This window comes from Brachycentrus maculatus, unplaced genomic scaffold, assembly GCF_059751285.1.
Source record: "Brachycentrus maculatus isolate JH-2025_06_01 unplaced genomic scaffold, ASM5975128v1 h1tg000304l, whole genome shotgun sequence".
NCBI classification, from domain to species: Eukaryota; Metazoa; Arthropoda; class Insecta; order Trichoptera; family Brachycentridae; genus Brachycentrus; species Brachycentrus maculatus.
The window spans coordinates 705,141-718,879 of NW_028281054.1; the positions used below are offsets into that span (position 1 = coordinate 705,141).

Here is a 13,739-nt window from a genome sequence, read left to right on the forward strand (position 1 = left end):
ATTCACCAATTCTACCCATGATATAAAGCAACACTAGGTACTAAAATTCATATTAATCTTCATCTATGTTGCGATGTTATAAAATAATATGAATAATAACTCATATAATTAGAGATAATCCAGATTTGTGAACAAGTATTTGGGCACACTCGAAATCTTGTTATTGTGTGTATAATGAAATAACTTTACTATCTTGAAACGTTGTTTTCTTATACTTAATACCGGCGTTTTTCAGTCTCCCGAATGAGAGAACAAGATTTAATAATATCTGTAATCCAGCCACGAAGTATGACAAGAAAGCTAAAACGAAGGAACGTAATGATTGATTACGCGGGTTTATGAGGACAAAAGATGTTTAAAAATGAGACAAGTTTAAAGCGAAAAGGTGAAATGTGCTGGCCTTAATGACGAGTCTTCTGTGTTTATAATAAAAAAATAAATAAAACATACATTAAATATTATTTATGTATACATATACATTTATGTATATATATATATATATATATATATATATATATATATATATATATATATATATATATATATATATATATATATATATATATATATATATATATATATATATATATATATATATCAGATTTGTGATTGCTTGACTCAGTAGTGTTTGAGCGTGTGTCGAAGATGGACACAAAAAATCAATTAATGAAAATAAATACCTCAAAGCACTCAAAGGGTTAGGTTACATCAGGTTAAGTTTAGTTTTAGGTTCAAAGATAACCGATATACATATATATGAAGTCAAAGCTACAATTGTCCGAAATAATGTAAACTTACTTGGTCCTGCGGTTCCATCGCAAACTTTTGCTGACCAAAACCTTCGTTGAACTGCGCCATCACACCGCAAGGCCGGCTGGTCAAGATGGCAGCTGTGGCGAGTAGGAGGACCAAGTTGGCTCGCGACCCCATTCGCAGCAGCAGGAACATGGAGAGCTTCTTCCTCCGGGACGTGCTCTTCAGGGACGGCTCCCACCAAACATCCGGCGATGCTCCTGCCAGCGCGTCCCCGGAAATCCGGTCCGCCATCTTTGTCGCCGTTTCCGTCACCCCCGTCTTGCACGTGTCATCGGGAGGGAGAGATTGCGAAAGCTCGAAAAATTCCGTTCATCCCTTCCGATTTTCAATTCGGATTCGGGGCGGGTTCGCGCCCTTTTTCGTTCAACAATAAAAGGCTAATGACGCATTTTACGCGCAGGTCGGTAATTGTTTCTTCAGTCCCCGGTCGGCAGTATTCTTGAGTGATGAAATCTGTAAAAAAAACAGATATTTTATTAGGGGAGGAATTTACGACGTCATTTTGGGAGAGTGAAATTAAATTTTATTACTTAGATTAGACACGACTTCTAGAATAATTAAAAATTAAGAAAAAATGTAAAATGTCGAAATTTATGTATTTTGAATCACGGTTTTTGGATATTTTCATTAAATAAAATAATATTTGTCATAAACGAACATAAGAAGTTACAATGTTTGTATTTTTATGACATTTTTAGAATACCCTGAGTGAATTTTAAATTCTTTTTAATAATAAATGTATGATGTCAAAGTTTTTGTAATTTTAAAAATAAATCATTATCAACCAAATATAAAAAAGGAATAATTTGAAATGCAGGTATTTTTAAATGTAATATTAAATAACAAATTATTTTGTTATTTATTGTTTCGGTATTCACATTGTGGTAAGACATGATAAAATCATTTATAAAAAAAACTTATTTTTACCACTCGAGTATTATATTTTATTTTAAACGACTAGTTTCGTAAGCTACTCATGCTTCCATCTAAGGGTTTGAATATAAACATAAGTTTATATTCAACCCTCTATTGCTTCCGAAACTAAAATAACAAATGTTTTTATTTATAATTAAATAAATTATTATACAATTTTCCTAGTTAGTAATATGGGATATTATTAGCACTTTTCATTACTAAATTGGCGCAATATTAAAATTTCCGAATTCTATTCAGAGCTGCTTGTTTTAACAAGCGTGAAATTTCAATAAAACTAATATTATTTCACTCCCCGATCGATTTAATAATTAACTTCTTCAATACAATTGTCGATACAATTTCTTACATAAATATCTATTCCAAGGGCCATTATGCCTTTCAAGTAGTGATACGCTAGACCATTGGTCGGCAAAGTGTGGTTCTGGAGACGCATGCGGCTCTTTGACCTTTTGAGTGCGGGTCCGGCATAAATATCCACGGGAAGGCTCTTCGACTCTACGTATTCAACCTTAGTATGAAAAAAACTGTTTTTTTTTTTTTAGAAAATCAAGATTTCATGAATCATTAAAATCCTTTTTATGTGAGAAATCAAGTTTTATTTAGTATACCAGTAATTTTATAAAGGTCTAAAATTATAATTGAGGTATTCGGAGTTGACGTATTCGCTGCGCAATGCTCAATAAAAGCAATATTTAGGAATTTTTAAAATCATGTTTCCATATGGTGTACGGAGTGCGTGGAAGTTTTTGGTGTCATAAGGAAAGGGTTATAAATTACAATCTAACTATGAGTATTTCAATGTTAAAGAATTAGTATATAAACCCTGAGATTGACAAGGTTATTGTAGAAACCGTTTGGAAAAAGTGTACCAATAAAAAGTGGTTAAAACAAAGTTGTTTTATTTTATAAAGCTTAGAGTTGATGTGTTATAGAGTTGCTAATAGATTTTACTCTCAAAATTAATTTATAGGATTAATTAAAAAAATGATCCTTGTAATGTGCATATTTGGCTCTTTGGCTGTAAGTTTGCCGACCACTTCGCTAGACTAAGGGGATAGGAACAGGCAAGATAATCGAGGTCCTTGGGGAGACATAAATAACTAATGAGGAAAAGGATAAAAAGGAGCATTACGCCTCGGCTCCACAGCCCGAAGAATTTATTAAAATTACCCAAGAAGCCTTATTCACTCGCGAAACAATGATATTTTATTCACAATTTTTTTCAGTTTGTTCAAATCTTTTTTCACTTATCTCGACTTTGTCCACTTGAGGATTGGTTTTACAATATATGTCGATATCTCAAGATAGATGAAATAAAATATGGAACCACCATTGGCTGGTTTAAGTGATCAGATTATACACGTGTAACATTCACCATCCTACCAATGATTGCTTACCAAACTACCAATTTTTACGTACCAATAAGTTATATTTTGCTTCAAATCTTTTTTCACTGATCTGGGCCTTAACCACCTGGAGGTTATTTTATATTGATATCTCAGTAAACATAGATTAAATAGAATATGCAACATGTCACAGGATTATTTAAGTGATCACTTTACATACACGTGTGACATTCACCGTCTTACCCACGATTGGCAACCACACTACTGAAATTTCTAATCCTGAAATTGACACCTCCTTTCGCATACGAGTTGGTACTGTCTATAGTCGAGTTGAGTAATTTTCTTAGTTAACACAGACTTGAATGAAATGTAAGTAAGATTATTCTCAAATTATTTTACATACTAGGAGATGCTTGAAAAAATCATTATGTATTTTTTACAGTAGACAAACCAAAATTTGTGAATAAAGATTTGGACCCATTCAAAATATTGTACATAACTTTTCTTTATCTTTCCATGCGTCTTAATAATTAAACCACGCTTCTCACTTTTCCACTCCTGTAATTGATATTACATTTTACATGCGAGCTCTCGGCACCATCGATGGTTGAATTGAGTAAACATTTTATTTAGTTGCGACTTTCATGAAATGCATGTTCGTTTCTTTCCTAGCAAGTTATTTTACATGCTAAGAAACGCTATGAAAACGTGAGTTTTAATTTTTTATTTAACTTATATTTTATACAGAAATTTTATATTTTTATATAACGAAATGGGAGTGATAACGTTCGTGTACAAATGAAACAAACAAGTTGCCAACATAGGTAATAAATTCACGCACTTGTTTTCGGCTAAGCTGGAGTCTTTAAAAGAAAAGAAAGTGAATTATTGATTACTAGAGAGTCAGACAGCCAAACTTAGTTTAGGTGCGGTACATTCCGCCATGTTTATCTAAGAAATTGATAGAAAAATAGTCACGCAATTAACGTTACCGTGAATTTGTAATCCTAGTCCAATTTTTTTCGTTAACGTACTACTTATGATACAATAAAAACGTATTTAAACGACATTAAAAATCTGTTCTTATAAAAGCTTTATAACACTCCAATTCTTGCTTGATTTATCTGGATATTTCCGATTTTGATAGACTATTATTATTTATTTTACTACACAAATAAACAAATAATTTTTCTTATTTGATATTTTTTTTAAAGTACAATGTTTATCCTTAATTCTTCTCAACTCAGTACCAAACATTTAGTTTCCTTTGTTTATTCTCATGTTCTATTTTGTTTAATATTTCCTTTAAAAAAAATTTAAATGATTTTTTTTTTACATACAACATATTTAAATAATACAAAATAGTTGGTAAATATTCAATACATTTCAAATATAACGTTTCTTCCTCTCTAATAAAGTAGATACTTGTGTTTAGAGAGTGAGTTCGTTTTACATTCTTTTTTAAAAACAAAGAAAAGTAAAGAAAATAAATTAAAATTAAAAATAAGCAAAGTAAATAAAAAAATACATATATTATTTGGTATAGAGTCTAGGTAGGGGTGAGTCTTGTAGGTTTTTTTTATTTTAGTTTTAAACGTTTGATAATTTTGTATAGATTTTAAGTTTTCCGGAAGTTTTTTTTTTTAAATACCTACGTACGTATAATGGTTTAACGCTGCTGTTGTTCTACATCTGTGCAATTTTAAATTATTAAAAAATCTAGGTTTACGTGAAATTTGGACTCCAGTTGTTTTTTCTTTGAAAGTTTGTAAGATAGAGGCTTCATTAAAATTTTCTTCAATTGTTGGCACATTTAGTTCTTTGAATACTAGTTTTGAAGGGTAAGTTAGGTTTTAATTCTACTTTAAGCTTCATCAAGTTTTTTTTCAGTGTCTAAAATCAAAAATTTAATTCTTCATACTCTTATCGGCTTCAAATGATTCATAGGGCATTGCATTGACGTGGTTACCTTGATTAGTAATTACTTGAAGGCAAGATGATATTAATTCATATTAACACAATCATTGCAAATATCCAAATTAATGGTATCTGCTTTGTAAACGTTTTCTCAATCCAACACAGATGGAGGTTGTGAACATTCAAAAATATACTCTGTCATGAGATTGATCATACATCAAGGAGTTAGTATTTGAGTAGTGTGGTTGTCAATTATGGGTAAAATGATGAATGTTGCACGTGTTTTAAATGATCAATGAACCAGAAATAGAGGTCATAACCAGCTGTGAGCTGCAGGGGGCTCGGAAGGGCTCGCGCGAGCCCCTTGTTAAATTTGACTTGGGCCGACGAGCCCCTCGTTTAATTAATAGTAATCAATATTTTCCTATTACATCAGTACATTGGTTGGTTTAAATGTATTATGAAACATAAAACTTTGTTACCTTTTGAAATTAGAGGAAGGTAAGTACAACTAATGTAAGTACATTTACAACTAATGTTAAATATTTGATTTGTTTAATTCAAGCATTTTCTACTGTAAAAAAGTCAAATCTATATTTTGTCGTTTGATGTGAATATTAAGTATGTATTTAATTTTTAATGTATTTTGGATAGTTAAAACAAAATTAAACACCTTCTCCCTCTTCCCTCCCACCCTCTTCCCTCACCACTCTAGAGCCCCTTGTTAAAAAATTGGTAGCCCATCCCTGGTCATAACCCCTATATGTACCCTGAATTCCATATAAAAAATCAGTTTACAGTCCAGGGTGATAAAAATCAAAATCACGATAAAAACTCACACATTTAGGAATCGAACGCGGAACCTCTAGAATGGTAGTTAAACGCTCTAACTGCTACACTACGACTGTGTTACATTAGGAAACCGAAAAATTAAAAAAAAATACATTTAAAAAAAAGATATAAGTACTATAAATGTTTAACGTATAATAAACGAACGATTTTACAAAATACGAATTACACAATGTACTCTTATTGTTCGCAAAATTAAAAGCATAGATAATGCCGCCCCTATATGTGCAGCTTTTTAAATTGATAAAAGCTTCCGTAAACTAGCTTGTACGGGTCATCGATAAAAGCTTTTTGCAGGAAGAGCTGTTTGGTACTACTTCCTATTCACAGTGTCAGTCAGCAGGCAGTATAAATCCATATTACCTCTTTAGGTGCCAATAGCGAAAAATTTACGAGTTTTATATTGTAAAAAAGTCTTTAATTAATAATTCAATTAGTGCAAGTTTTTTTCATTGTAAAAATAATTTATGTAAATACATATATTTTTACTTTTAGTAATAATGCGATCTTTATTAGTATTATGTATTTTAATTTAATTATAACTTAATATTAATATTACAAATATTTCTTATAATCTTTTAAAACACATGTTTCAATGCATTTTGCACAATCTTCAAACAACGTCATGCGTATTTTTTTTTTGTAAATGATACGGAATGCATCGAAACACGTGACATAATTGATATTTTGCAATAGTGATATTTATCAAGTGAAATTTAAGTTAAAAATGTAAAGATATTACGACAAAGAGACTGTCGAATCAATCAATTAAATTGAAAAATATATATTTTTTTATTAAAAAATCTAATTCTTGAAAATTTACACATATTCAGTAACTATAATTATTATACAATAGTATGAAATATTCATTCATTTACTATAATTTTTCATTTCATTAATATTATTTTTTAAATTAAAAACTTTAACCATGCATTTTAATGATTAAGTACATATATAAATTCTCTGTTCAATATATTCTATAAACTTAGTTGATTTAAACAAATAAATATATATTCAACACATTAAAAAGGGAAGAAGTATGAAATCGATTTGAGTGGTTTCAAGTATGTATACCTATAACATGAAGAAAATATATTAAGATATTTTCATTTGAATAAGCTTCATACATCAAGTGTGTTTTTCATGCATGGTAATAATATATTGATAAGAAAGAAATATCCTCGTCCCACCCCCTCCCCTATAGCATCCCTTTACCCGAGGGTGCAATATCTCAAAACTTGACAGCTTTGCCCCATTATATTCACATTTACGCACATAATAAACATATTTGTGTTAGTTTATACGCGTGAACTTTGCGTACTGCGTGCATGAAAAAATATGATAAATATCGCCAAATAATCGTTTCGTATGGAAAAGCATCCCTAACAGAATTATATTAATAATTTTATTTTCATCCATTACCCATTTAACACTTGTCATTACCCTTAACAAGAAAATATTTTAAATATTAAAATCAAAAACTTATTTGAGTCTAATAAGTTGTATATTTGAAAAAAAATTTAAACAAATAAAATCGTGATAATTCTTTGTTTATTGATCCTGAAATTCATAAAAACTTGGCGTGATAAAGTATTTTAAATACTTGAAAGTGGTCAAGACAGGGGTGAAAATAATCTGCGGGTATGTATGAGAAGATGTATGAATGTGGAAGAGGCGAAAATCGTTTGCAAAGATAGATGGATGTGGCGTTCTATTATCTTTACCTACTGTAAGTTTAGTTTTTTTTAGATGAGAATTGCATTTATTATTTACCACGATTTTTATGTACAAGGTTTATAGATCTTTAAGTGGATTTTTGTAACTAAATAAAGATGTTTAATTTGAAACTGCGTTGGAAACTGGTGGGATTATCTAGTATGGGCTAATCAGGAACTTTTCAGCATTTGCTTATTGCCGGGAGAAAGCCACATAAAACCTCAGGAGAAGACGGACTGTTGACTGTCATTAACAGACCTTCCGTTCCACTAGAAGAAGGTTCGGCATTTTGTGTTCTACCTTGGATTATGTTACCAATGTCATTCACTATTTTTATCATGTATAATACCACCTCCCGTGACCAAGGAAAGTAGTTTGTTTTTTTATATGCATACTATTTTGAATGTCAAAAATAAAAGGTCTTTCAGAGTTAGTCCAGAAACACACGTGCAAATTGGAGCTGCCGCAGGCGATGGTATTCTCGGTTTAAATTTGTTCCCGGACTCTTTTTTACTTTTTTCAACAACAAAAAAGTTAAAATATTAATTTGTTAACTATATACTTACATACATATAAAAGCACACGCTGTATACATTTATTAAAAAATTATAAACAAAGTTAACATATTTTTTTCACCAAACCAACTTGTGTGTCTTGTCGGTCGAGTTCTTTTACAAACATACGTAAAAAAGGTAGTTCTATTCCCTGTCCTTCCCTTTTCTTCTTTTCCTATCACTGCCATCTCCTTTTCTCTTTATCCCATTCTTGTCTCATGTTCTTCCTTTATATAGACCTCTTCATATTATTCATAGTTGTGAAGAACTATAATTGGTACTCATGATTTTATTTTTTGTATTCTGTTGTATCATATATTGTAACTGTTGTTCTTCCTTCCAATAAAATAAAATAAAATACTTTTTTATTGTTTTTATCTATTTCATCCATATAAACATACAAAAAAAAGAAAGAAAAAAATTTACCTGGGAGTATGGACGTAAATGAACGTGAGTGCGAATTTTCCTTAAAGGAGAATCGACGTTAATGAACGTCGAGTCGATCAGTTAGTATGATATAACTTGTAAAGCAATGAAATCTGTGAATATTTGTGTGTAATTTTGTCATTTTCGTCATCTATGGATTTTTTGTGTTTTTTTTTTATTTAATTATTTTAACATTATTTTTATCTTAATAATACATTGATTTAATGAAAAAAAATCATGTAAAAAGAACTTACTTCCCAGAGAAAGTCGGACATCAATTTTCGTATTACCGGAAAGGTTAAGAATAATGACTATTTTACAATTTTCACAGGAACACTCTTGATCCCATTTACCCATTCCTTTATTTTGCCTTGGTTCCATATTTTATTTTGACCTCTTACGAGCGCTGGCAACAAATTTAAAATGTTCGGAATGATTTATCAAAATGTTCTACTCCCATATTTATAGTTAATTCTTGTGACAACATTTTGAGTGTGTCCAAATACTTGTTTAAAAATCTGAATTATCTCCAATTACAGGAGTTATTTTCATATTATTTTTTGAGAACTTATCAAAGATGAAGAAGTATATGGAAGTCTGGGCATTTAGGGGGCTGATGACCGTCATAGGCTGGTTTAAGTGATCACTTTACAAACGTGTAACATTCACCATTTCTACCCATTATCGACAACACACTACTCAAATTCTTGGAAGTTCTAGATTAATAATTAAGAATATATATGAACCAATTTCGAACCAACCAATTTTGAACCAACACTGTTCTCGAATCACTAGAACTTCACTAGATGAGATGTCAAAAAATAATATGAATTCTTGTGACTATCAAACCTTTGTTAGTAAAAGTTTGTGGGTAAATCGTGTATCTTAGGCGTGTACTAGAAGATTTTTATAATATAGTTGTGTACTAAGATACGAAGCATGTCAAATTGAATATCGCACATTTCACCACGCTTCCAAAGCCGATAGAAAAGTCCATACATTATCCGAAGCGGCCTTTTTTCTCTGACAGTAAATGTACTTGTAAGCCCAAGTAAACACGTTGCGTTATGTTCAGATAAACCGCTTTGTGCTGTTGACATTTGCTTTCAAATATGATAGACTGTTTACGTCTATCACTCAGTTTGTGAGAATGAACCCTTTAGCTGAATGGAGTATAATTTAGCATACAAACTAGTGCGTATGATAAATAAATGAAAGAATGTATCAGAATGGAAAACCGAGATTCGTGAATGTAATAAATATGTGTTATTCAGAACTATACTTTACAAAAAAATGTGAGTCAGGCTCACAAGGCAAATATAATAACTTTTTTTTTTTTTGGTTTAGATGAAGACGATATATACTGCCTAAAAATTTTGTGGCTTTTTTGAGAGAAAGAATTTAATTTTTGTAAAAAACATAATAAATTTATACCGTTTTTATGTTAAATTTCCCTAAAAACGTATTTTATATCTTTATTTTATACACATAGGTAAATATTATGTTAAAAATATGTCTCTTTTGCTGGGATATAGTAAATTTTCTTGGCATTCCGAAAACATGCACAACTGAAAATTGACGATTTTTTAATTTATGACGTTCTTAAAAGGACTGAGTGATATGTCAGCAATAGGGGCTAGGTCAGTGTTAGGGACGTTTACGATATATATATATATATATATATATATATATATATATATATATATATATATATATATATATATATATATATATATATATATATATATATATATATATATATATATATATATATATATATATATATATATATATATATATATATATATATATATATATATATATATATATATATATATATATATATATATATATATATATATATATATATATATATATATATATATATATATATATATATATATATATATATATATATATATATATATATATATATATATATATATATATATATATATATATATATATATATATATATATATATATATATATATATATATATATATATATATATATATATATATATATATATATATATATATATATATATATATATATATATATATATATATATATATATATATATATGTATATATATATATATATATATATATATATATATATATATATATATATATATATATATATATATATATATATATATATATATATATATATATATATATATATATATATATAAATATATATATATATATATATACATAAATATATATATATATATATATATACATAAATATACTATGACACGTGTTTTGATGCATTCCGCATCATACGGTGTTTGAAAATGATGCGGAATGCACCGAAACATGTGTCACAATAGGTTTTAAGAAATTGTGGTATTTACTAAGTAAAACATTTATTAAAAATGAAATAATTGTCGATGCATCAATGTAGAAGCAACGAAGAAAATATTCACAAAGTGTGGTGTGGCGTTTTATTCACTCTGCCTACCCTTGTGGTGAAGTGGCGTGATCATAAGCTAGTTAGTTTTTGATCTTTATTTTATACACATAGGTAAATATTATGTTAAAAATATGTCTCTTTTGCTGGGATATAGTAAATTTTCTTGGCATTCCGAAAACATGCACAACTGAAAATTGACAACACAATTTATGACGTTCTTAAAAGGACTGAGTGATATGTCAGCAATAGGGGCTAGGTCAGTGTTAGGGACGTTTACGATATATATATATATATATATATATATATATATATATATATATATATATATATATATATATATATATATATATATATATATATATATATATATATATATATATATATATATATATATATATATATATATATATATATATATATATATATATATATATATATATATATATATATATATATATATATATATATATATATATATATATATATATATATATATATATATATATATATATATATATATATATATATATATAAATATATAGCTAGTTAGTTATCATGTATTTTTGTACCCTATATAATTTTTCCAATTTACTCACATAGGTTTTTTTATGAAAATATTCTGCATATGAGTATACGGCAATACATTTTTTATCACGATGTCTACAACACGTTCCTAGATAATTAGTAGCAGCGTTGAAAATGTTTGAAATATCCTACCACGTATTACGTTACTTAATCACAGCAAACGAATATGAGAAGACATAATATGAACATATTTTACCCTACACGATCGCCCAAAACAAGTGGTACAAAAGGTTTTTTCATAAAATAATTACTATCGATTAAAAATATGTTATGTTTGTTCATGAATTCTGGATTCGCTTAGCTTAGAATTTATTAATATTAAGATCTTATTAATTTGATGATATATAAACTAAAATTAAGTAAGCGAATTCACAGAGCTTAGCACTCGCCATCGGCTGGTTTAAATGATCTTTTTTTGTACGGTGTAGCATTTACCATTCTACCAATTATTAACAATTACATACTGGAATAAAGTTCTTTTTATGCTTGTGCTAAAACTCAAAATGAAGTTATTTGAAAGTCCTTGTAACTACAAATAAATAGAAGCAGACGATATTTATTGATTTGGCGTTTAATTTGTAGAGTTTCATTTTAATTTTTGTATTAATAGTTTAATCAAATACAGATTTTTTTGACTTAGTTGTATTTTATCTTTAAAAAACACATAAAAATTAATATTGCGACAGTTATTTTGCCTTGTGATGGCATTTTCAAACGAATGCGTTCATTTGAAAATGCCATTACTAGGCGAAACAATTGTCACAATATTGATTTTTATATGTTTTTTAATAATAAAATAGAACTTAGAAGACTCAAAAAATCTGTGTTTGATCAACAATTACATAATATATAAAGTAGCAAATGATGTTGCTATTTTGCTGATTTTTTCTCATTAAAGAATAAATGTATAAATTGAAAAAAAAAATGGTTTCCTACTCTAAGAAAAATGAGAGTAAAAAAAAATCTTTTTGAGACAATTTTTCCTGTGTCACCGTGCATTTTGTATAATATCTTTTTGTATAAAGGGGAAGTAGATTATACTACGCCCGGTGCACTCAACCACACTAATGTTCTACATCAAAAACACTAAACAAATACGATCCCTTTATTACTGTCATAATTCTTCCTGTTATTCCAGATTTCGGGAGAGCCTCTCCAGAAATCTCTCTTGCAGTGTGTGGCCCATTTTGTTATACGACCCAAGTAACTCGGTTTAATCTAACAAGGCTCTATTACCAGCGATATTATGTACTATCAAAATTTTGATGAAGACCGTCAGATGTGTCTCATAGCATGTTTGCAAATGAAACTCCATTATTATTTTGTTCAAGAACTTCAGACCATGTTTGAATTTTAAATTCTAAATAACTTCGTAAACTATCAAATCAATGCTCTGTTTCTGCAGAGGTGGGCAGAGAGATATGAAAGCCACACTGCTCTCTTTTTATAAACATTTTTCCTTTCTTCCTCATTCTTGCATCTTTTCATACCTTCTTGTCAATCATTTCGACCCCTGATGTGTCCCTCTACTTTCTGACTCCATTCCAACTTATCGTCGTTGTAAACTATTGGGGTCAGCTCTCCTCGTCTTCAGATTGTATGTCCTTCTCTCACGGATAACGTCACCTAGGCCATGCCTTCGAATCATGTTATCTTACTGTAACATTATTTGGTCTTCCTCTAGATGTCTTTCGAGGAAGATCCATTATGGTTCACAATAAGATCAGGTTCTGCTGATGTGTCCACTATCCAGTAATTTAAGTTCCTGATCAAACCAAGTTTATCTTAGGTATTCTTCTGTTTCTTTTTTTATTTGATTCCCCTCATATATTTGTTCTAGTGTTCTTTCTTCACTTACTCGTTCCATATCTCCAAACAATCTCAACATTCCTTTCTTGATTGTATAGACAATGTGGACTATGGACATGTACACATACTCTTTTGTCATATTTTACTTATCACAACATTTCCGGGTGTATCCAAATGTAGGTTTTTCCACTAAGGAGTAATTTTACATTTTGAAATCCCAACATACATAAAGAAGAATATGGATTTCTGGGTATTTGCGACCTTTCATAAGCTTGTTTAAGTGATCATTTTATACTCGTGTAAAATTCACCATCCTACACAGTGATCACTTAAACCAGTCTATGTCAGATAGTTTGCCGTG

General features: G+C 29.1%; 1 protein-coding gene across 1 annotated transcript in view; it reads right to left on the minus strand.

The window, feature by feature from the left end:
• The window catches only part of LOC148304789 (irregular chiasm C-roughest protein-like), a 143,048-nt gene that overhangs the window by 76,538 nt on the left and 52,771 nt on the right, over nucleotides 1–13,739 (minus strand). The window contains exon 2 of the mRNA XM_088267743.1: nucleotides 799–1,269. Within this exon, the coding sequence (XP_088123869.1) occupies nucleotides 799–1,047 (249 nt within the window). The 5' untranslated portion in view covers nucleotides 1,048–1,269. The remainder of the gene's footprint in view (nucleotides 1–798; nucleotides 1,270–13,739) is intronic.